Below are 25,210 nucleotides of genomic sequence, written 5' to 3'. Positions count from 1 at the left end.
ATTGTTCTTCCTTTCTCGGTTTCATCCAACAATAATAGATGTTTTATTTTTACCGTGTACCTCAATTTTATGTTAGAAAACATTTCTGTTTATTATTGTTGTGTGTAATATTTTTAAAAGTATTTTTTTTATAAATAGATATTAAAATAGTTTATATAAAATATACTTTTGAGATGTATTTCTTAAAATTACTAAAATATATTAATTTTATTTTTCTCTTATTATTGCATCTATTTCCTCGGTAGGGCAAGTAGTAATAATTAGCCTCGCAACACCCTAAAATCACGAAGAACTAATTGTCATTGTATTTCTTTAATTTTTATATTTCTTAATTTCTTAAATTATTCTTTTTCAATGTCAACTTAGAGTAAATGCTATTCTTATTTGTTTGTTTATTTTCATTTCGGACGTACATGTATACTTTTATTGCCTTTCATTAAAAAAAATAAAAAAAAATAAAAAATAAAAACTGTTTTCATGTACTATCAGCAATACTTTCTTGTCTTCAGTATGATTAATGTCATGTCGACTCTTTTATTATGTCATCCTGGGCTTGTTTCCGCACACTTGTGTGCCCTAAATTTGCACTAGTCTATTTAATTTAATAAATCTAGTTGATTAATTCCTATATATATAGTTTTAGAAACTACATATTTAAACACTACTCTCTTTTTTTCACAACTTACCCTCTTATTCTTTTTAAATTTATTTATTTTTTTCTTGAAAAAACAGAGCGAATTAAAAAGAATTAAGTAAAACATTGAAAAAACAACAAGATATATATTTTTAAAACAAAAAAATATTAAATTAAGAATAATCAATACCAGTCAAGGAATTGTTTAAGTACGAGGACTAAGTTATACCCTCTTCGTTTCTCTTAATATTGTTTTGACTTCTCACAATTTTATGCTCATGTTGTTTCTTCTAGTTCTGATCCTATTGGTTTGTATTCTTAACTTTTTTACTCTCTTGTTTTCAATAAATAAACAACATTTTTAAAAATAATTGAAATTCACCCGTTAATTCTCATTCGAGTTTAGTCGAGTCATTCGGTTAACCTTAAAACTGATTCAAAATAGTGCTAACTGCAAGTTAGTTTTAACCTTTTGGGCCAGGCCCGTTTGACAAGCACGGTTCTGATTAAATCACTGTAATGGCTGTCTTCGCTCTGCAACGTTTTCGACAAATGCCAGGCAAGTTCTTGGGTTGCAAGACAATCCTTGCTTCAATGGTAGCCCCGGTACCAAGGTTGTTACCCAGTTATAGCATACCACATTTGATAGGTCTTTCATCCTTGTCAAGCTTGGATATGTATGTAAGATCAGTGGATTTGCAACCTTCTTGGAAGAGCTTGCTATTAGCTCTGTTCGCAAAAAATTCTTCACCAGCATCCTTTGTCTTTGAACTCCTTCCAGGACAGCTCCCAGTGCTATCAGGTACCGACAAAACCAAGATTTTTAACTTGGTTCGAGGGTTCAGCATTGTATATATGCTGTGCAAGAACGTCTTTTTTATGGGGTTAAATATGTTTTCCATTTATGCTCATGGTTTGGAGAAAGAGAGTGATGAATCTATAAGAACATATGATGGAGCGAGTTGTCTTGCTAAATCAAGAAACTGTAGCTTGTACAAATAGCTATTCTGTTGAGCAACCTGTACATTTGTTTTTCAGTAAGCATTTTTGCTTTGTGTCTGGTATTTTATCCTTACCTCTCAATGACAAATCTCTTCTGTGGCTGTGGGGAAATATTTTTCTGCTGACTCGTGATCATTTTTTATCCATGGAATGAAAATCTTCTTTTGAACAAGAACTACATACCAGAATTTGTCCTCATCTCGATTGATGAATTTTAATAGCCACCAGAATCTCCAACTCTAGACATGAAGCATTTAGTGTCAAAGAATAGGGGGATATTCCTTCGAGGTAACAAGAGCTAGGATTCTTTTTGTTTCAGCATCGAAGTAGTGCAGGTCCGAAGGTTTCAGCAACCAAGTAGCTGCTGTCCTTTACCTTCTTATTCTGTACAAAGAGTGGGGTAGCTCTCTCTGCTTCTTACTTTAAGATATAAGTTGTGATGGTGATGTGCTTGCCCCAAGTGTTCAACTTATATACACCAGCACTCTGAAAATAAAGCATATGCTTTCTTGTCTCTTATGATTCCTTTGATTCATTGCTCTTCTTGTCGGTTCTTGCTTGAATGACTTCCAATTAAAAATGTGCAAACCTTGTTCAATTGTGTGAGAATTTTCTTTCAGCCCTCCAACTTCCACCAAGCCTTTCAAATTTCCAGTGATTAGTTCAAAGGTGAAGATTCTGGCATCTATATTTTACGCGCGATCATAGGAAAGAATCATATACTCTTCAATCATTCAAATGACAAATGTAACTGACGTGTTTACAATCCCTAAAAGTCAATCTACTTACTTGAACAAGTTGAACAATGAAACAATGATGTGACAAATTTAACGTACAAATTATGGATGTATTTGGTCTAATGTAAGAGGCTCTTCTCCTAGCAAAAGTGCTCTCAAAACAGCCTCGCATAAACCAGTATAATGCACAATTAGATGTCCACCTCCAGGAACTTCATGATACTGAATCCAGGGTAGCTTTTTTGAAATACATCTTTGAAGTTGAAATGGCACAACCTTGTCTTCATAACCTTGCCAGATGTGAACAGAGCCTTCATTCTGCAGGAATGGGTTACTTAGTTCCATTGGATCAAATTCCCAGTCTCCAAAAGCCACTATAAAGTCATGACGGAGGGTATCGAAAACATCTCGTTGCCGTATTTTTTCCTGTAAATCGAAAAGAATAGCATTATTATGAGATGACACTTAATTCAGCACATTTATTTAAATGCCTACATGTAAATACAACTGAGCATGATTGATTTTTATCATTTTTCAGTTGAATCCTGCTATAGATAACACTCTTACTAATACTTGTTTTACGAACTGATGTGGAGGTTAAAGATAGATGATATATCAATCATTTCCTTTGAGGATGAATAGAGCCATGTACTTATTAAAATTATTAGCTACCCTAACATCACTCTAGTTTATAATCTGAAGGCCATTCTCTTTCCCCCTTTCATGCATAATGGAGCATAGTGTTATAGTTACCTGGCTCAGCATTGAGAATCCTGGTATCTTCTTCAAGACTTCTATGTCGTGAGTGTTAAAGAATGCAGGGTTTTTTTCCAGTACAGAAGTTGAAGGAGTCCACTTCTGCGTAACCCACCAGTGCAGGAGTCCAGGAGCATATTTTGCAAACCGGTATGTCCACTGGACAAGATTCCTTCTATAGTCCTCTCTTATCAGCTTTTTGGGAAGAGAAGGCCAATTATAATTCACAACCGGGACTATTAGAGCCGCACCTGCTAACCTGCACAGAACTTTTTGAGGTAAGTAGCAAACTCTTATGACAGCATTCGAAAGCAAAAACCATTAAATTAACTAGGATTATTGACTGCTTTGCCTGTGTGGTATGTATTTGAGGCAACTCCAGATGGGGTATGATCCCATTGAGACTCCGATCACATAAAACCTGGATCCTATCTCTAATTGATCAGCAAGTTCTTGAATGTCAAGTGCTTCACTCTTGACTGATCGCCTTGGGTTCGGATCACTTTCTCCATACCCAGCCCGGTCATATAGCAGAAAATATATCCCCAACTCTTCGATCATCCCCTGCAAACTAAAGCAATGAGAACCTCTTCTTATTTGGCATTTTCAATTGCAAGCCACCAATTTGGTCATCGTGGACTGGATTCTGATAATTCTTAAATGAATAAATCAAACACGCATAATAAGTATGTGATCAGAATCACTTCCATGTCTTGTCTATACAAAGCTATTTAAGAAGCTCCTTTGAAAATTCAAAAGGTTCGTTCTTGTTATGCAAACATCCTAATTGATTCTCGGCACAGCGTATTGGGTAATTCCATCACCTCAAACCTATCATTGACTAGTCATTCAAATGCTCATCGTTAACCCATATACCAGTGTATATTACTAGGTCAAGTTCCCTTCCCATTTCATATCCCTTTCCCTGTGCTCTACTCAGATGCAATTCCCAATAAGAATGTCTAAAGCTTATGATGAATGTAAAAGAACTAGAGGAGAAAGTTATATATGTACTTGAGGTGCCAGAAAATTCATTTCTTTGGAGCTTCCAAAACCATGAACAATAATAACGTTGTACTTAGATTGGTTCTTGGGAACTCCTTGCTCCCTGTAAGCCAGATATCTTCCATCTCTAAGTTTGATTCTTGGTGCGTTTCCAGGAGGATTGTCCGGTGACTGATCACTCTGTGGTGGAGGAAGTTCTGTTGCCTGATGAACCATTCCTACAAGACACGAATCATGAAGAAAACTAGTGTTTTTGAGACATCTTCAATAATTAAAAAAAGAAAAAAAGAAGGGTAGATCTTGCAAACACAGTACAAATTCATCCGTAACAGCAATATCCCAGAAGGAAAGATCCAGTATAATTGAGCTCACCTGGCTGAATCCTTCGAGGTGCTATGCTGAGTTTCAGACGTCCCAAGGTTGAGTTGATGTATAATTTCTTGTTCATTTATCTTATTATCGACTCTTACTATATTGTAGCTCTGGCTTTTTTAAGGTAGCAAGCCAGCTACAGCAATATATTTTTGACCGCTTAGAAGAAAAAAAAATTGTATAATTCTTGATTGCTTGCAACTTTTAAATTATGTAGATATCTCAAGTGGGGTTTCTTCTGCCGCTGTTGCAATTGATGATTAAAATGTTGAGTCACTTTGCGCAAGGGGGTATGACTGTGCCATGGCCTTGGTTGGATATTCCTTCATTAGCAAAAAAGATATGGATATTCCTTTTCTAGCAGAAGTATAAAAATTCATTGAATTGTTAAACTTTACAAGGAAATATGTTTATTTTTTTATTAATAAATTAGGACTTTATCTAGATTGAGATTGCTATTTATTATGGTATCATATAGTCTCTTTTTTTTCTAATTAATAACACAAAATTAATATAAGTTTGTATAAATTTTAAATCTAAAATTTTTTATTTAAAAGGATATGTTGAATAATAATATAACTAATATCATATAATTTTATCTAATAATTTAAGCTTTTTAAATTGATGAGTTTTTTTAATAATTTAAGCCATATATATTCCTTTCAGGAGAGTGAGGGTTACTTAATTAGTATTTGGATGTGTTTTAAAATTATGTTTGTTATAAAATAATAATAAAAACATTAATTTAATGTCATTTTAATATATATATTCCTTTCAGGAGGGTGAGGGTTACTTGATTATTTACAGTGTATGAGAGAAAATAAATTGAAGAAGAAAGACAGAGTAATTGCCCCCTGGGCATAGCTGGTTACTGACAGATGGAATATGTTTTTGCAAGACATGACAAAAATAGAGGCATGCTTCGCTGGGTTGTCAGTTTGTGCAAAAACATATTTTTATCGGGTAAATATTACAGCACCAGCCATCGTTTACCGTGTTATCTGGTAAACGGCAACCCATGTGCAGTCCAACACTTTATTGCTTTAAATCTTCCAATACATTGGAAAGCAGTAACATTTTAATTAATTAGATTTCAAATTTATTTTTTAAAAATTATAGTTTAAATTTTAAAAATCTTAAGGATTTTAGAAATTTATATAATTATTAATTTTAAAATTTATAAAATTAATTAAAATACACATAAGTTGATTCAAACACCTATATTAATCTAGAAAAAATAAACAATGCTTATAAACCTTTATTAACAAACTGGTATGGTCTCATCACTGGCATGTCCGATAACTTAACAGGTCAATTTGATCGATTATAGTTTTGTGTGTGTGTGTGTATATATAAAAATTATTATGAGTTAGTTCATTTGAACCGTGAAGTGATGCAAAATGCAGGTCGTATATTTACTATGAAAACAAATATGTTTTTATCTCTGCTATGGTGCCAAGAGATAAATCATGAATTTGATGATGATTATCATGGCTCCCACAGGGTGGTTTATACCCAAGTGCGAGAATATTCCGATATGCCGTGTTGGACTAAAATACCCTTCTGAGTATACTACCACCTTCCCCGTACTTAAGAAAGAAAGAAAGAAAGAAGGCACCGAAGAGTGTTGGAGTATATTTAGTATACTTAAATATTTACTAAAGAGCACCGAAGGCACCGGCTCAGCGGTGGACTGACGCTTTGCGTCTTCTGCTGTCACGAGTTCGAGCCTTGGAGTTGCATGCCTGTCAGCCCCGCGCTGCCTTACCTGCCTGCTGGGTTTGCAGGGTGTTCAGTGGGCCGTGGGGATTAGTCGTGGTGCGCGTAAGCTGGCCCGGACACCCCACGTAAATCAAAAAAAAAAAAAAAAAAAAGAAAGAAAGAAAGAAAAAAAAAAAAAAAAAAAGAAGAGTGTTGGCTTCAAAGACAGACTTCTAAATAATCTCACTCTGATTACTAAAATCTTGGAGTGTAACGAATGTGTTTGGGAATTGCTAAAATTTTAGTTTTCATTGATTGTAAATTCCAGCGGTAGATATTTTATTTTTATTTTATTAGTTTTTTTTATTATTAATATAAGTGTTGAGTTTGTGTATATTTTTACTGATCTTACAAGTTTTCAAAATAATAATTATTTAAATATTTAATAACTCTAAAATTTTTAAGGCTTAAATTAATAATTTTTAAAAAATAAATATAAAATATAATGAGTATACCTCTCGAGATTTTTCTGACCAGATCTTCTCATCATGGGCTATTAACTACATGCTGACCATGGCAGGGATAAAATGAGGTGGTATTGAGTATCATGGATTGCCAGCCTAGCCCAAGACAGAAGGGGACCTGGTCTGAACCTGACAAGATTTAGATGTTATGATGAGAAGATCTGGTCAGAACCTGAAAAATTCAACCCAGAGAGGTTCATGGAGGAGGAAGCTAACATCGTGGGTTCCGGTCTTAGGTGAAGGGTTTGTCCAGGCAGAGCTATGGGGATAGCCACCGTTGAGCCTTGGCTTGCTCGGTTGCTTCAGAGCCTCGAGTGGGTTCCTAGTGATTTTGGGGTAGACTTGTCTGAGAACCCGAAGCTTTCTCTGCAGATGAAGAGCTCTTTGGAGTGCAAAGCCAGGCCAAGGATTTCAGCTTGATCTTTACAATCTGGTCCAAATTCGAATAAGGTCTCTTCATGGTTTTTGAAACTCCATATTGAAGAAATCAAGACCACAATAATAAAGGAGTCGGCATACCTTAAGCTGAGGCATGAAATTCCTGGGCTATAGCAAAAACACGTTTCCACACCATGTAGATCAGTGGCGTATCTTGTGAGTTCTGTTGAGATTCGTCGCAAATAATTCTTCCAGTTCTTGATACTTTCCAGATTAATTAGAAGATCATGTGGATTTACGAGGGTAATTAGAAAATATGATTACAAGGGAGCATGTTGGTGGCTGAATTAGTCTACCATCTTTACCGGTTCTCCATCGTACGATTAGGCGGAAACTCCAATTACCAGCAACATTATTTGTTAGGGGCTTGGAACAGACACTTGCGAGCTCATACACCGGAGGGAAGCAAGAGTTCCCTCAGGATGGCTTCAAACAAATTAGTGTCATACATGATCAGGTGTCCTCCATCAGTGACTTCATGACAGCGAATCCACTGCAGCTTCCTGCAAACATATTGCTGGAGTTTAACTGGCACTAATGGATCCTCCAAACCTTGCCAGATGTGAACAGAACTCTCCTTGTGTGGGAATGGATTACTTAGTTCCATAGGATCAAAATCCCAACTTCCAAAACCCACCATCAGGTCTCGATGAAGAGATTCAAAAACACCTTGTTGTCTTATCATTGTCTGCAATCGGGGGAGAAAAACATTCATTCTAGATATCAGAAAATCCTTGGTAACAATGTTGTCGTGTCAATTTAGATGTACTAGACATTCTTGTGAATGTTGCCCACCTGATTATGAGTCAATGTTCCTGACATCATCTTCAAGATTTGTTTGTCTCTATTGCCATATACTTCTGGCACTATCTCCACATAAGAAGATGATGGGAACCATTTCTGGCTCATCCACCAGTATAGCAGTCCAGGAACGTAATGGGCTATCCGAAGTTTCCATTGGTCTCGATGAAGTTGTCTCTTGTAGGCCTCCCTGGATAGATGAGAAGGAAAGGAAGGCCACCAGTAATTGACAATTGGAACCACAAGAGCTGCACCTGCAAGCCTGCAATGGCTCAAATTCAAGAACATCAAATTTTGTCGGTGATTTTAGCCTAATTCTTATGTAGAACCTCAATAATCCTATTACATTAATGAGTTCGGTATCAAGTATTTTGCAATATTGATAAAAAAATAGTTTTGATAACACAACTAAAACAAATGCTTTTGCGCCCGTTGTAAACCAAATCCACCTCAATGCAAGAGATCTCAAATTTTTTCTCGAAATAAACAAATTTAGAGAGTAGCAAATGTTTTTAACAGGATTACTCATTCATGAACTTAAGAGGCCAGCGTTAGATTTTCATGCCTGTTTGGTATATATTTGAGGCATCCCCAAGTGGGATAGCCTCCCATGGAGATTCCAAGCACATAGAAATTTGATCCTAGCTGTAATTTGTCTGCAAGTTCTTGAATATCAAATGTGTCACTCTTTACCGAGCGATTTGGATTCGGATCACTCTCTCCATAACCTGCGCGGTCGAAGGAGAGAAAATATATCCTCAACTCAATAATTAGTTCCTGCATACAACAAATACAGAAACAGTTCTATTCTATAAGAGTGACAAAATCTTCCAACGGATGTAAAAGAATTTATCATCATTTTACCTGAGAGGCTACAAGAGCCATGTCCTTGGAATTGTCAAAGCCATGAACCATGATGACTTTGAATTCAGATTTCTCTTTGGCAACCCCTCTCTCTCTATAAGCTAGATACCTTCCATCGCTGAGTTTGATTCGAGGAGAAGTAACAGGAGGACCACCTGGAAGTCCACAAATATTCGGAGGGGGAGGCTGTATTATAGTCTGATAAGTCCATACCAGAAGACTAATCAACAACACAATCACTGCCTTGGTAAACATTATCTGTCACAACATGCAAATCTATATCAGAGTAGGAATACCATCCTGTAAATCATTCAATCAGTGCCTGCAATTTTATTTTATTAGTAAAAATGTTTGGTTTTTAAAGCAAAAACTGTCAAGTTTTTAATCTATTTATGGTGTGTAATTAAGACAAAGGGACTGTCTCAGTTTTGGTTTAAAAAAATAGTATAAAAAAGATTTGAAGGGGAGATTTTATACGGAGCAGTAGTACCTCTTCTACCTTTTTTTTCCAGCATTTTCTACCATGTTTTTCTTTAATTATTCAAGTTCATTAACTTGTGCAACTAATTAAGATGGTATTATTGAAATGTTGGAAGATTGATTGCATTTAAATCATTTTCATCAAATATCGTTGAATAAAATTTCAAGGACAAATGATGCAATTCTTTTCTAGCAGCAACTTAATTTGTGTTTTTTTGTATATTTTAATAGCATCAGCATGTATATTTAATGCATGCTTTGTTCATAAGACTGTATTTTTTTTTTAATAGTGTAAAGCTATTTTGCATATATTATGTTTGTGCAAGTATATATTTAGATGACTTTGTTGTATCTCTTAATATTAAACTAATCTTTAACATTATATTATGCAAATTACATCAGCTTCAACTAAACATTATCAGACGAACCTCAATCCTATCAATCAAATCTCTGTTCTTGTCAACAGTAGGAAATCTCCAGAAATTCTGCTTCAAGGATAAAAATGTTTGAGCACAACAAAGCCACGAAATGCATGACCGTCCTTAGCCACACATAAACATCTATAGTCTTTGCGTTTCCCAGCAGCCCAGATATCTTTCTCAGTCAGAACCTCTCACACAATCATTTCTTTGAATAATTCAACTTAAGTGATTAGACGAGGAAGTCCAAAGATATTATTTATATAATTTTCTAATATTCTTTCTCAATTAGCAAACCTTGATGGCCCCATCGGCTGATTTTGATAATTTTGAGTTTCAACAACCTTGATAAGAGTACGTGACCAGGAAACATAGAACACCATGCTTTCAACACTTTTCTGCTCATTTTTTCCCTTTTGTATATTCTAAATTCCGCTGAACTTCAATAGATTGCAACGTAACGTGCAGACAGGCCTTGATTCTGAAGTGCACAAACCTCTAATTATGGATCTAAACCTGGAATTTTCTTTGACCATTTCTTTAAATTCACATAAAATGTAATTGCATGCCACCACCAAGTTAAAACCAAAAACTTCCAAGATTCTCATCTTGGAACACTTTAATATTACCGTTATCCCTTGTCGGTTGTAAAAGTGGAAGTGAAGATATTATAAATGGGAAGGAAAATCTCATTTCATAAGCTAGCTAGCTTTTGCGGGGAAGATCACCAAACAGTTTTAAAAATTCATGCAGTCAAACAAAAACGCAAATGAATGTACCATCAAAACAAAAACCTATTGACAAGAACTTTTAGAAAGATGAGAGAAAAGCACACCTGGAAAGAGCGGAAAGGAATAGGATCTAGCTTTGTTTCTTCTAGTATGAGCTCTTGCTGATGCAGCCCATATCTTCTTGCCACCACCAACCATTCTGCTTTGAAACTACAGTAACGCACACTGAAAGGGAGTATCTTGTGGTCCAGGTTCGTCACTACTTATATTTAATAGTTTTATTGATAAAAGTTTCCAAAAATATTTACATTAATATTTCATTTGTAATTATTTTATCGCTAATCATAGATGGAAAACATTCATTAAAAAAAAATAATAGTTAATAAATTTTGATGTCTCAGTAAAACTGCATGTAATTTTATCGATAAATTATATTGATATTTATAGTAATTTTTTTTAATTCTTTGAAATAAACTAATAAATTAATTTAATGGTGAGTTAACAATAATATTGATATTTGTGTTAATTTTTTTTATTTTTCTGGAATATACCAATAAAAAAAGTCTGTTGATAATCCCATTAGTAATAATTTTAAAATATTAAACAAATTATTAAACAAAAATAAAAAATAATTAAAAAATAAATTAATATAAAATTCAAATATTTTAAAAATAATCATCTTAATATAAAAATCAAATATTTATTATAAATTTATGTGCTAAAATACAATAAAACTAGAATAAAAATAACGTTGGAAGAAGAGGAGGTTGGTCATACCTAAAACCGTAGGGTCAATAAAAAAATATATATGTACCGCTCATGTGTAATCTTATGTTCATTATCATTCAACAAAGTTTTTCATAATCAATAGAAAGTCGTTCATACTTTTCATTCAAATTGGTCATATGTTCTTGTACTATTTAATCTAACAAGGTTGCGAATTCTAGAGACCAAGTACTCAAGATCAATTACAAGCATCCAACGGGCAAACAATTATGGGTCATTTGCAAGTTCTCGGTCATAGTGTTAAAGAGTTTATACATCCAATTTTTATCGAGATCAAATGATCTTGCCTCCAATCACAAATCCGGATTGGTATTAGGGTGAGTTGAAGAATTGTTCCTCTATCTCTCTTTCAACCGACTGTTATATGTCTCCTGAAAATAAATAAAAAATCATCAAATTCAAGTAAATAATAACTTAAAAAGAATGGTTGAAAAACCAATATATCATAAAGTGTTGAGCTCGATTATACATGAACTGCTGCAGCTTTTTTTGGTGGTCATCACTTCACGCGTTTATTTTTACAAAAAGCTCTATTAGTCTTGACTCACGTTCAAGAGATATAGTCTGCAAGATAAAAATATTGATAGTTAAATACATTGATAAAAAACAACAAATTAAAAAAATGGATGTAATTAAAAAAATCTTATCATCCACTTCGCATGCGAAAATAAACATAATAAAAGTGTTGGTGTGCATGGTAATAAAACCGTGAATTTTTTAACTCTAGTTCCCCACATTGAACTGTAGCCGTCTCATGAAATACTTGAACATCAAGTACTAAATGTATTTCGCCCATATATCCGAGATTATGGTAGTTTAAAATCTCTCCAAACTGCTATATTATTTAGCTTGGTAGATCACTTTTGCATATTTTTTGAATTTTTTTTGCATCTCATGTAAAAAATCACACAACTTATATGATATAAATGAATTATCTAAAAGTAAATGACAAATAAATTTTAAATATTTGAAATAAAAAATATCTTGGTTTTGATGTTATCTAATTGCAGAGTGATTCACCCAAACACTTATTGTAACATTATCATTAACTCTATCTCACTCAAACTTTTCATTGCATAAAAAATTTATAAATTTCAATAATTTCAATAAAATAAATGAAGTAACATAATAATAAAAAAAGTTAAGTTAATACTTACCTTAAACCTTGAAAACCACATATCAACCTGCAGTTTTTATTCAGGATGTTTGAAAACCTGACTTTATTGAAATAATAAAATTTTTATTAATAATTTAAATATCGATGTTAATATTTGGACAACCTCAATGTTTATAAATCTAAAATTGGATAAATTTAATAAAATATTATTTTTTTTAAATTACTAAATATATCGTTATTAAAGCAAAACAAACTTACATTGAAATGTTATTCTTTCACTGCATCTAGTACTTATGAGTGAATGGATCTCGCTGTGAAGGAAACCATCCTCTACATTGTAGTATTACAATTGATGAAATGATATCGTAAGTTGATGCATGTGCCTGAAGTGTCTATTTTTGGTGTCCAACACTAAATTAATAACACTTTTGATACAAGTGTCATATCACCATGTAGAGAGCACTAAGATCTTCCAAATATTACCTTGTAAGGCTTTTTTGGTGGCTGTATGAATGGCGCGAGGGCCACCCCCGTGCTGACAAGTTTTTCTTTTTAAATAATATCTAATATAGGATCATTATAAAAACCATCCTTAAATAACTTTAAAATTTAAAAAAAATCAATCTAAAATAAGAAAAATACCATTACGAGAGAGTTATATGGTTTTTGTCGCAAATGACATGAAAGTAATCTCACTATTTCAAAAATAATAAAAGGAGAAAAATACCCCTAAGGCAAAAGCATGCAAGTTTATTATTCAAGGGTCAAAGTAGTAATTTAACTGTGTATGACAAAGAAAAATGATAAATATAATCCCTTATAATATATTAAAGATAATTATATCATAATAAAAAAATAATCTTACCTTGAATTTAGTGCATTGTCTTTCGTTTTCAAGAGCAAGTTGTAATTATGCTATCACAATGAACAGCGATATGTATCTTGATGCATAATTACTTCATTAGGGGGTTTAGTTTTCATATATATATACAGGCGACATCAAAAAATAATTCCTAGGAAACAACATATATAGTTAGGGATGGTTGAGTTAGATTTCATGATAGTTATATCCTATCCATTATTTATAGAGTAATAAATTTAAATACTTAAAAAGTATTCATCGGGTTTTGAGTGTTTAATTAGTATAAATTATTTACTGATATTTTTTTATATATAAAGAAATCTAAATATGCCACAAATATATTTATATAATACAAAAATACATCTCAAGTTATGTTTGAGCATATTTTAAAGTGAGTTTGATGATATTTACATTTTATCTATTATTATTTATCAGATAAAAAACTACTAAATTAAATTATCCGGGTTAGTTCGAATTGCTATCCATCACATAATAATTAAACTGCCATCCCTGTGTGTATTGTGACGAAAGGATGCTTGTACTTGAACTATAGTAATTAGATTAGTCTTGAAAGCCTTAATTTTACCTTTAAAAAAAGAAAGAAAGAAAGGGGGGCCCACTTCGATATAAAAGGAAATCATGTTCTAATTACATGATAATATATACATGGTAAAATAATATTTAATAAAAAAATTATTTTTACATATAAAAAAATAAATGTACATATAACTTGATCATATATTTATGATTTTCATCATACATGCTTTATTTCATTTTCATTGTTGTGAAACTTACAAGCATGCCCTCGAGCCCACTGGATAAGGGCCCAATTGGAGCCTGATAAGTGAAACACTAGCCTAGAGCTCGTAACGAATAGACTCGATCCATCAGATTGCATATATAAGGCCCACATCATAAAAGCCCGTCAACGGTGATCCAATTTCCCTGGCCATAACAATAATATTGAAGATCACAAAAAAAAAAAAAGTCTCAAAAGGAAAAAATAATAATTGCTGTGTTAATCGGTAATTATGGTATTAATTGTGGGCCTTTAAATGGCCACAACAGAAGCCCGAAAGAATCGAAGGAAAGGTGTGGAGAGCGCAGGCACGGGTGTGCGTGGATTTTTTTTTTTTTTGGTTTTGGCGTCTCCTCTCTTTTTTCTTATTATCACCACAAAACAAAGTCAGTTGTGGTTTTAAGCTATTTCGGCTCCTCCATTTTGGATCTGCTTATACTTTTCAGACCATCTTTACTCTTCTTGTAAGTTGATCTTTTCATCTCCTAGATCTGTAAATAATACTAGTTTTTTTTCTTTTACAGTTGAGATGCTTGTGTTCTTGTACGGGGTTAAGGTTGTATTAGGTGATGATTTAGAGTTGTTTGTATTAGTTTTGTGAATAATAAAAAATGGGTTTTGTGAATGAGATGTTTGTTGGTGGGCTGTGTTTGAATGTTGTTGTTGGAGAGTAAGGTTTAGGGTCTCCTAGTGTTTTGTCTGATTTGGAGTAAAAAGAAAGATTCGATTTTTATGAATGTTTGTAATCAGAATGTTAAAAAAGATTTAGTTTTTGTCGTGTTTGGAGAAAAAAAGATACAATTCGTAGTGTTCAAGGTATATTTTGTAAGCTTGTTCTAGCAGCTGGGTGGATTAGTTTCGGCATCCCTGTTTATGGGTGTCTCTCGAAAATAGATTCTAATTTTTCATGTTTTGTGTTTATGCAAAAACGTCTCCTATTGAATTGTGTTTTTGTGGCGAACATTCCAGTTTTGATGCATGTAAATTCTGTAGTGTTGGAAAGATTGTTTTGAGTGATATGCGGAGAAGCTAATATCTTGCCAATTTCTAAGAAATCACTGTTTGAAAGACAAGAATTAATACATTTCTAGGACGAAGAGTGTAAAATGCTTGTGATTTGCAAAATTAGAACTTGATCTGTTGTCCCAAGGCTTTGTCGGGATTCTCTACTCTCATCTTTCTTCAGTTATTTTTCTGATATAATTCAGGTCTGAATTATTCTTATATTTGTAGCAAGCAAGCTTTTTTCCTTTTCCTTTTTTCTCACTGTGATTCTGCTGAAAAAACAAATGGATTTGCCATAGTGAATTTGTGTTGGCATGGGTTTTTTTTTTTTTTTGAAAATTTAATGTAGGTTAGTTTAGAGGCTGAATTGGCTTCTAAATTAGAAATATGTTATCAGAATTTCAATCTTCCAAATTGAACATTTGACTCTTGCATGTATGTCTATTCATATGCGTTTGTAATTCTTGTTTTTTTTTTCCTTTTCTTTTTCCTAGTGAATTTAATTAACAGAAATGGCTGGAGGAGGGGTGATCCACCAGCTTCTGAGGAGAAAATTTCAGTCACACTCTGGTGTAAGACTTTCCTTTCCTTATTTCAATCTGATCTTCCACTGTTGGTTTATGTGTTGTTTAATCAACTTGTGGTCTCTTTTGCATGTGCATTGGTGCTTTGGATTTCCATTTTAGTGTACATATTTACATGGAATTTTTTCGGGGATGATTCCATCTTTCTTATAATCGTTTGATCCACAGTAGGAAGAGAGGCTTTGGTTTGGACTTTGGAATGGATGTTCTTACTATGCATCTAGGTACTACAATATCAGCTCCTAAGTAACTTTCACATTTTTGCAGGCCACTTCAGTTTTATCTTCCTTCACTTCAGAAAAAGTTCATGGTGTTGCTGGATCTGTGGGTATGAAGTCCCTAAGAGCATTTGCATTATTTGGAGCTGGACTTTCAGGGTTTCTGAGTTTTGCATCAATAGCATCTGCGGATGAGGCTGAACACGGGTTAGAGTGTCCAAGCTATCCTTGGCCACACAAAGGGATTCTAAGTTCATATGACCACTCTTCGTGAGTATATTTCTCCATCCTTTCCAGTAGAAACATGCTTAAGCCCACAATTTAACTCAACTTAGAAAAGCCTTAATGGTTATTACATCCATTAAGCTATCTTATGCCCAAGCTATCCCTGGTCTGACAAAGGGATTCAAAGTTCATATGCCATGGTACCCTGAGCATGGTTTTTTTTCTTTTTTTTCGCTTATAAAATGTAATTAAGAGCACAATTTAACTTCACTTGGAAGAAGCCTAGTGGCTGTTACACCATTTAGCTTATATACACCTAAGGTTTTCCCATGATCTAAAGACTTCATTTTGACCGTAATGCTGGTTCCTACTGTTTTGGGTTTTATACGTGTGTGTGTGTGTGTGTGAGCATGTTATCATAAATTTGTAGCGGTAAAATATCCTGATTTTAATTTTTTTTCTTCATGTGTTATTAGTAGAAAGAAAAAAATTTGTTAATATGTAACTTCTACTTTCTTCCTAGTCTCTGGTAGTGGCTGTGTATGCACAAAAAAATCACCTTGATAATTTAGGACATTATCATATGAACTTGTTAGGATATTGCAATAAAATGCAACTTCTGTTTAAACAAGATCAATTTTTCGTGAGCAGCATTCGTCGTGGTCAGCAGGTTTACCAGCAAGTATGTGCATCTTGCCATTCCATGTCCCTGATTTCATACCGTGATTTGGTGGGTGTTGCATATACAGAAGAGGAGACCAAGGCTATGGCGGCAGAGATTGAGGTGGTTGATGGACCTAATGATGAGGGTGAGATGTTTACTCGTCCGGGTAAACTCAGTGACCGTTTTCCTCAGCCATATGCGAATGAACAAGCAGCTAGATTTGCTAATGGAGGAGCATATCCTCCAGATTTAAGTCTTATTACAAAAGTAATACCTACCTTCTTGTTTAGGTATTTTTTGGAAGGTGTAATGGTCTATTATAGAAATATCTTACACTTTGTTTTCTTCAGGCTCGTCACAATGGTCAAAACTATGTGTTTGCTCTTTTAACTGGTTATCGTGATCCTCCTGCTGGTGTTTCGGTATTTTCTATTCTACTCAAGTTTCTTTTACAACGCAAGTTTTACATAGAACATGTTATTGTTCTTTATATAGCTGAGAGAAAAGTATGAACCACAATCTTATATAAGTTACTCAGAAGTTCTTTGTCTAATAATATAGTGAATGGATGCGTTGCTGATTGACAACATTGGTATAGAAAAAAAAAATACTTGATTGATTGCGAACTTTGTTTAAGAAAAAACTTTGTTGTGATGCATTATGCATCTGGTTCTCCTCTTCACTCGTAGAAGTCTTTTTTTATTGGTGGAAAAGTCCGTTTTCTCTGCTGGAAGGAGCTATTAATAGGTGTTTGCAAAGTTTGCTATTTATCATTCTTCTTTTTTAAATTTCTCAGTTAAGACTGTGAAATGCTTGTAAATCCATCTTCTTCTTCAAAAGGAAGAGTCTTTTTTTGGTCATTCTTGATGTTATGGACCATGTTCTTTTACAGGCATATCTGTCTTTTGTTGAAATGATGCTTTATCATGAAGTTTATTTGTCCATGTTCAAAGTTACAGATATCTTGTTTTCATTCCGCTTCAATAAAAGATTATTATGCTCTGGTGTACTTGATGATTTTGGTTTCCTCATTTAACCCAAACATGTTTTCAAAATGTTACTGTAGATCCGAGAGGGTTTGCACTACAATCCTTACTTTCCTGGGGGAGCTATTGCCATGCCAAAGATGCTCATTGATGGTGCTGTTGAGTATGAAGATGGTACCCCTGCAACAGAAGCTCAGGTTGGTTTCTTTGTTATAATTGTTGTCAGGTTTCAGAGTAGGCATTAGCTGCAAGATTGGAATATACTTTTTATCAGGTAATTTCGTAATTTAAATGTTACTGATTGTGTTGCAGATGGGAAAAGATGTTGTGTCGTTTTTGTCATGGGCTGCAGAACCAGAAATGGAAGAGAGGAAACTGGTATCTTTGCTTAAAAACATGTTTTCAGCTCCTTAAGCCCTTAAGATTTAACTGTAGCCAACAACATGTGCTTTCTGATGCAGATGGGTTTTAAGTGGATATTTGTACTCTCCTTGGCGTTGCTTCAAGCTGCATATTACCGGCGTTTGAAGTGGTCTGTTCTCAAGTCTCGCAAGCTGGTTCTTGATGTTGTCAATTAGCTTCTATCGGGCTTCTCATTCCTATTTTTTGAGGACTTTGGCTGGCAATAATTGCTTGGTAAACTAGGTTTTATTTTTTGCTGTGATTGGTTGTTCTATTACAATGGTGATGGAGTGACCCAAAGAGTCCTCTGTGAAATTGAGGTAGAAAATAAGCTACTCCATACTTGTAACACATTAATGCTGCTGCTACTCGGAGATACGAAGTTCTGTTAAATTTCTTTCTTGAGTGATGGATATCTTCTCATGCCTGCTTTCCTCTCTTCAAGCTGAAAGGATCCTTTGATGTTTTTGGTTTCGGAGGCTATCTGGCCCTTGAGAATTGCCATCACCATATCTAATGTTGATAATTATATAGCATTTACTTGGTGCCACGCTCCCGTGGTCTCACCAAGCACAACTGATCAATGGACAGGCTGTGCCTTGACCAGGCCAGCGGATTTTTTCCAGGCTTGGGTCCAGGTCTTGCCCCCCAACCTTAAAAAAAATGTTTTCTTCTAAAATTCAAAAATAATTCGAATTTAATGGATAAATAAATTGAATTTACATGTTTAGAAGAGATAAAATTTAATTCATCTTGTTTCCTATATTATCCTCATTACCTTCATATTATTTCTTTAAATATTTTAAAAAATATAAGAAAAAAAGAAAAAGCTAGATTATTTCTTTAAATATTTTAAAAAATAAAAGAAAAAAAGAAAAAGCTAGATGAGTATTTTATGAAAATTAGTTGCTCTCTGATTTGCTTCTGAAATATTTTTAGAGATGAAATTTAATTAGCAATTCAATTCTTAATATTCAAAAATATTTCAAATAAGAGATTTCATTAAAATATTTCAAATAAGAGATTGCATTTAATTCATATACTTCTATACATGCTGTAAAGGTTTTTTTATTCCTCCCAAACCCAAAAATAGATCTCCTTGAAAAAATTCCAGAAATACAAAAATAATTACCCAAATTTTTTGGGGGGAAATGATTTTTTTCACCCCATACTCAAAAATGGGTTTGGGGAAACACATTTTTTTTCAAGATTTGGAGAGTATTTTTTATTTATTTCTCAAACATATATATATACACGGCAACCTTAAACTTTTTGAAGATCGCACCCACACTTGTAGTAGAGGGATAAATTTGATAAAAAAAATGTTAAACTAGAGGGGCCACGTGTGATTTCTAAAAGGGCCAAACCTTGTAACTAAAAACAATGTTATGGCAACCTTAAACTTTGAGTAATTTACATTTTAGTCTCAGTATTCATTAAAATTATTAATTACACCCTTCGAGCTCAGGTTTATCTCTCTCTTACACACACATTACTCCTTATCGACCCTTTGTTATTTGATTTTCTATCTTATCCCATCACGGCAAAATTAATGTCAAGCCCTTGCTCTCTCATTGTTAATAGATAATTACGAATCTCTCTCTTCAATTTTTTCACAAATGAAATTAAATGAATAATAACAATTAAAAAATTATATATGTTGTGGTTTGTATGTGTTTATTAATTCTCCAAAAAGATGTCAAAAAATGAAATTATTTAAGCTTTAATATATATAGATTTTTAGCTTGACTATTGGATGCTCTAAAAATAAATAGAGATTTTATGTATTTTGATGTGTAACATTTTCCTTTATTATTATTATTATTATTATTATTATTATTTTGAAACTAAAGCTGTATATTAGGGTTTAAGAATCTCTTAAGTTGTGGTTAATTAATGATCATATAGAATCATATGCAAATTAACAAAATATGTTATTTGCCGTCAATGATGAATTATGAATGTAAAAGTAATATTGTCTAGATTATATTTAGAACAAATTAAAATTAATAAAATCATAAGATTTTAGAGTCAGTATAGTAAAACTTATGTAATTCTAAGTGCTATAATCTATAGTTGAGAAACATAAATTCCTTGCGTATTGATGTATTTAAATTTTAACAAATAATTTTTTCTTCATATATTATAAGATTAACACATAAATTGATTCCCTCTTGACATTAACCATGCAAATAAGAAAGAGAAAAATTTAAACATATGTACCAAGTTAAAAAAATATTATGAAAACTCAAGAAAACTACTTGCTAATTAAACTGGACCAATCCACCTCAAGATCCTTCAAGTTGTTGGGAAAATTATGATGGTAAATGAGTTGAATTATGTATTGTTTTAATCCTTATTACTTTTTAATTAATTTCTTTCTTTTAAAATTTAAAAAATCAAGTAATTAATACACTTGTATTTATTTTAAAAACTGGCACTAATTAAGAGTTTAAATTTGCTCATAAGCATCGAGAAAATAAATATGTTTTATATTTTTAAGATTTATGCTATACCTTTTATTTTAGTTTTATGATTTAATTTTTAAAAATTCAATTTCAATCAATAAAAAACATTAAAACATTGATACCAACTTGAAAAAAAAAAACTTTATAAATCTGGATTAAGCAATTTTAATGAATATGAGATCTATTTTTACTTCTATTTAAACCCAACAAGAAAAACATATATAAAATCAATATGACAATGCACATAAACAAGATTATGATAATATAATTAAATCACCAATGAATCAATTATAAACGAATAATTAATCAAACAAACAGAATTATTTCACCCCGATAATGCAAAGGCATACAGAAATAATAATTGATAATGAAATCATAAATATGCTTGAGGTTTCCCTCTATTTTTATTATCAGTAGAAATTGCTAAGAATACAAAGATAATATATAAGAGAGAGGTCTTAATTACTCTTAGGGTAACCACTATTTCACTCAACGATAATATTGCAATATTGATCTGAACTGTTATATTATTCATAGCTTAAACCATCCATAAATACTAATTACTTAATTAAGTGTTCTTTTTTCCTTCTCCTGCTGCATGAAGTACAATAGCAGGGCATGACAATGCATGGTTATTGTTGAATCTTCTTCTTGGAAGTACCCTTTAGATCTCAACGTCTCCTTGCAGCTGTTTCCCTTTGAGCATTGAAGAAGACAGCTGCTACCGGCAGGTCAAGCTCATTTTCTTCAGCAAATTTCCTCGTGTTAAATTTGTCCCTTGAGGATGGTGTGCTCACTGTTTGTCTTCCTTTCTGCCTGAAAAGAATGTAAACAAACCTGTGGATCCCGATGTTAGGCCTTGGCATCTCATAGCTCACTACTTCCCTTCCTGCAAGAGTGTATATATATATAGATGGTTTATTTTCATCCCCCAAAAAATCATTCACATATATATTATGATGATTTTTCTTTCTAGATTAGGGTGAGGAATCATACCGAATGTGGCATCTGTGGTGCCTGGGATATCAGTTACTATCCTGTAAACATATTGGCCAAATCGATATCAAGTAATGAGCATGTATTTTGCTAAAAATGTATATAAGTGATCTTAACCTTTCTTTTTTCTACTATTTTGGTGCTACGAGCACACCTTTTGCACTCACAAGTTTTACGAAGAAATCTGGAAACTATAGAATCTGCCTTTTTAACTCGATCTACTTTCGGATTGTTACTAAAATTCAATTATTACTATTACTTTTTCACTTTTCTTTTATGGAGATAATTCTTTCCTGGCTTCAGTTCTATATAAAGTGAACAAAATTAGAGGAATTAATATATATATATATATATATACATATACATATACCAGTGTAGGTGCTCCCTCAGGTATGGATCACTAGGTCCTGGAACATCTGGGTCTGTCATGACCTGCAGTCATCAAGGTGTATATATATATATAGCTAGTTAGAATAACATTGATCATGGTATGCATACATACATACATACATCAAAGAAAAATGAAATTCTTGGGCATATCGAGAAGTAACAGGAAATTACAAAACCCTACCAGGGTGAAAAAAGATCTCATATCACCACCATGGACCTCAACTTTAGGTTTATGAGTGACAGCAGATGGGAAAAGCTCGTGGCCATTATAAACCTGCTTGTTGGAGTTATAAGTGACAGTCATTTTCACATTTGGAGTGAAATAATCAATTACATCTCCAATCACTCTCCCAACCACAAGAGGATCCGACAGATTTGCCATAACAAGTGTGTGTGTGTATATATATAGCTAGATCAGTGGTAGTTGCAGAGAAAAGGAATTAAGTAGCGAAGAGAGTAGTAACTAAGCAAATAACAATAACAATAATAATATGACTCTATTTTCTTCAGCTTTGGAAGGACTCGTGCTGGGGATTGAGGGTGGGAGCCTCTCATACTTATAGTGCTCAGATGTATCTGTCATGCTGCTTTGGATCCATGGAAACTCGTGAGCCTCAAGGGAGGTGGGGTTATAACGAAAAAAATAGAAAGTGGGACATCAAGAAAAATGGTACGTACTAAAGCTTCGTTTGTCCACGTGATAAAGAATATATTTTTTCAAGCCTTTAAAACAAGCTAAGCATTAGCATAAGGGCGGTAAAGCTAGGGCAAGGAAAAATAAAATAAAATAAAATCTTAGCGAATGTGCGGTAGACCATTACTTGCAACAAATTAAGGTACAATTAAGACTCCTATATATCCATAATTGATAGATAATCGAGGAACATCATTAATTCACTGCAGCAGCAGAAATCCATGATCTGGTCTATGTAATTATTAGGAGATACTTTGAGGATAAAATCTAATTAATTATTTACTAACTAGGGCTTTAGGCAGCTGATCATGGTTTCTTTGCCCCCTCTTTTTCGACTCCAGCATACAGTAAATTTGCTAGGGACCATTTGGCCTCTATGTATAGATATTAACTTTACTAACTATTAATTACAACTAATTAATTTCTGGAGGATATATATATATTTCAAAGCTCCAAAACTAACTAGTTCAAATAGTTTAATTAATTATTTATCAACCAATCTAGATTAATCAATGTAATTAATTCAGAAACAAAGACGGTACTCAATACATACAGAAATAACTCATGACTTGATTTTACCCATCTATAAGACTAGATGAAGCCACTGAAGCAATAAATTAATTGAATTATTCTTTCATAAAAGAAGATAATTGGATTATTTAATATTTTAATTTATGACTCTTTGAATCTATAAATTAATTACGCACTCGCATTGATCCTTGATTAGCCAAAAACCAATATATAGATAATCAAGTAATAATATTCTTCCAAATTAACAACTCTGCTACATGTGATTATTATATTTCTGTGTGCATGGCGGAGTTGGAGAGTTTAAAGTGTGATGTAGGTATCCACTGAAGCAACTCCCACTCTTTTTATGGTTTTTTTTTTGCTTTTTTTTTTTTTGAACTTAGAAGAAGACAGATAGAATTTATTAAGCAGATCCTGCTAAGACATTCTCAAGCTAGGAAATACTTGTAATCTTTTATATTAAAGATAAAATTCCTGAGATGGGTGTTGCTAGAACCTTTCCAAGATTTGCCATCACTTATGAGTTTGCTTACCCTATTTGGACGTATTTTTTTGTTTTTTAATGAAGGTTTAGCGCATAAAGGAACTCCACCATGCATGAGCCTGTAACGAAGACTGCTAGTGCTTTGGGGTCATTTCATGTAAAGAGATTCATTGTTGGGGTCCTTCTTTTTTTGTTTCTAAACAAAGTAAGTTGAAGTTGGATTGCCCTAAATGGAAGCTCAAGCATTCATCTTTTTCTTCATATTCCACACTCTTACCGTTTTTTCCCACCATCCTTTTCTTCTCTCCTTCTTCTTCCTCTGCCACCATGCATTCTTTCTTTTTTCCAGGTTTTGTGCCACTTGTAGTAGCTAGCTAGGTCTCACATTGTTCAAAAAGCCTATTCATGCTTTTAGAATCATGGGTTCTCATGGTGTCCAAGTGGAGGCTTCGTGATCAATTATACGATGACCAGTACTACTGTCATTTTATTTGATAACCTAACATGCAAGCATTCAATGGGAATTTGTTTTAAATATATTTATCACTCCTGGCAAGACGTCTCGATCCACTATTTAGTACGAAAAAAACATGTAAGAAATAATTGCCTATAAAATATTTTTAAGAAATAAGAACAATAAAAAAAGAAATTAATCAAATGATGCTGTGTGACTAATAAACCCACAAAATATTCCCACAAATGACTAAGATTTGGTCTAATGAAAGTCTCGTGTTTAAGTATTAATTATAGCCTTAAATAGCTTGTGAATTTCTTGAATTTTGTTCACCATCCAATCTAAGATTTTTTCTCTTTCAAAAACATAAAATAAAATAAAGGTAATTTAGCTTTCATCGGGACCTAGCACATTAACTGTCTCTAAAAAATTAAAATTAATTATGCAAACGAATGGTTTCTTCTTCATATTTCCACCTAATTAATGAAGGTTTTGAGAAATCCATAATTAATATTGACCATTAATTATAAACCCAAGGTGGGGGAAAAGAATCAGTGATTTAATCCAGATAAAACTGGAGTTGAATCATCTCATTATAAAACTCTAGAATAATGTTGAGAAGCTGAAATTATACATTGATGTTATTTTATATGTTTATTATTAATGATTTATATATTTTTTACAATATTTTAAGTTGGAGACAAAAAAAAAACAAAAACATATTTATTTAAAGAAATAAAAACACACATATAAAAATAAATAATTACTTTAATAATTTTAGAGTGTTTTTATATGTTCAGTATAATATTTGTATTATTTAATTCAACCCAACTCATTATAATTAGATAATATAAATATTATAAATGCTAGTTGATAAAAATAAATAAATAAATAAATATCATAAATTAAGTTAAGATTGAAAATTTTAAAACCCGCTTAACTTGATCTAACTTGTATAACCTAATATAAATAAATAACACAAATCCTTAATATAAATATTAATTTTTCTTTTCAATTTTTCTTTTTCTTTTTTTTCATTTTCACACTTATAGTCGTCTCTCATTTTTTTAATCTCTTTCCC

The 25,210-nt window shown here is 32.8% G+C and overlaps 4 protein-coding genes across 6 annotated transcripts; 1 reads left to right on the top strand and 3 right to left on the bottom strand.

Annotated features, from left to right (window-relative positions):
* Positions 1-2,338: 2,338 nt before the first annotated feature.
* On the bottom strand, positions 2,339-4,765 carry LOC105108338 (uncharacterized). The gene is made up of 5 exons (XM_011002612.1): positions 4,507-4,765; positions 4,144-4,352; positions 3,482-3,693; positions 3,127-3,388; positions 2,339-2,799 (listed from the first exon to the last, which is right to left on the bottom strand). The coding sequence occupies exons 1-5, from the start codon at positions 4,580-4,582 to the stop codon at positions 2,476-2,478; spliced, it is 1,083 nt and encodes a 360-aa protein (XP_011000914.1). The 5' UTR covers positions 4,583-4,765; the 3' UTR covers positions 2,339-2,475.
* A 2,609-nt stretch (positions 4,766-7,374) lies between these two features.
* LOC105108337 (uncharacterized) lies at positions 7,375-10,716 on the bottom strand. 2 transcript variants are annotated; one of them, XM_011002610.1, is made up of 6 exons: positions 10,569-10,716; positions 9,743-9,941; positions 8,835-9,092; positions 8,536-8,747; positions 7,965-8,232; positions 7,375-7,857 (listed from the first exon to the last, which is right to left on the bottom strand). In XM_011002610.1, the coding sequence occupies exons 3-6, from the start codon at positions 9,087-9,089 to the stop codon at positions 7,558-7,560; spliced, it is 1,035 nt and encodes a 344-aa protein (XP_011000912.1). In that variant the 5' UTR covers positions 9,090-9,092; positions 9,743-9,941; positions 10,569-10,716; the 3' UTR covers positions 7,375-7,557. The 2 variants fall into 2 exon arrangements, with proteins under 2 accessions (XP_011000912.1, XP_011000913.1); XM_011002611.1 differs by lacking the exon at positions 9,743-9,941.
* A 3,610-nt stretch (positions 10,717-14,326) lies between these two features.
* Positions 14,327-18,540, top strand: LOC105108336 (cytochrome c1-2, heme protein, mitochondrial-like). Of its 2 annotated transcripts, none has more exons than XM_011002609.1 (8): positions 14,327-14,492; positions 15,544-15,605; positions 15,885-16,105; positions 16,712-16,991; positions 17,075-17,146; positions 17,791-17,907; positions 18,023-18,088; positions 18,172-18,540. In XM_011002609.1, the coding sequence occupies exons 2-8, from the start codon at positions 15,546-15,548 to the stop codon at positions 18,286-18,288; spliced, it is 933 nt and encodes a 310-aa protein (XP_011000911.1). In that variant the 5' UTR covers positions 14,327-14,492; positions 15,544-15,545; the 3' UTR covers positions 18,289-18,540. The 2 variants fall into 2 exon arrangements, with proteins under 2 accessions (XP_011000911.1, XP_011000910.1); XM_011002608.1 differs by having other exon boundaries at positions 15,528-15,605.
* A 2,401-nt stretch (positions 18,541-20,941) lies between these two features.
* LOC105108335 (CEN-like protein 2) lies at positions 20,942-22,405 on the bottom strand. Its single transcript, XM_011002607.1, has 4 exons — positions 22,148-22,405; positions 21,947-22,008; positions 21,577-21,617; positions 20,942-21,469 (listed from the first exon to the last, which is right to left on the bottom strand). Exons 1-4 carry the CDS (start codon positions 22,346-22,348, stop codon positions 21,252-21,254), a joined length of 522 nt encoding a protein of 173 aa, XP_011000909.1. The 5' UTR covers positions 22,349-22,405; the 3' UTR covers positions 20,942-21,251.
* Positions 22,406-25,210: the final 2,805 nt, after the last annotated feature.

This window comes from Populus euphratica, unplaced genomic scaffold (genome assembly GCF_000495115.2).
Source record: "Populus euphratica unplaced genomic scaffold, PopEup_1.0 scaffold190.1, whole genome shotgun sequence".
Taxonomy (NCBI): Eukaryota; Viridiplantae; Streptophyta; class Magnoliopsida; order Malpighiales; family Salicaceae; genus Populus; species Populus euphratica.
Note: the sequence above shows the minus strand (reverse complement) of the source record. Positions and strands in the feature narration are given on the sequence as shown.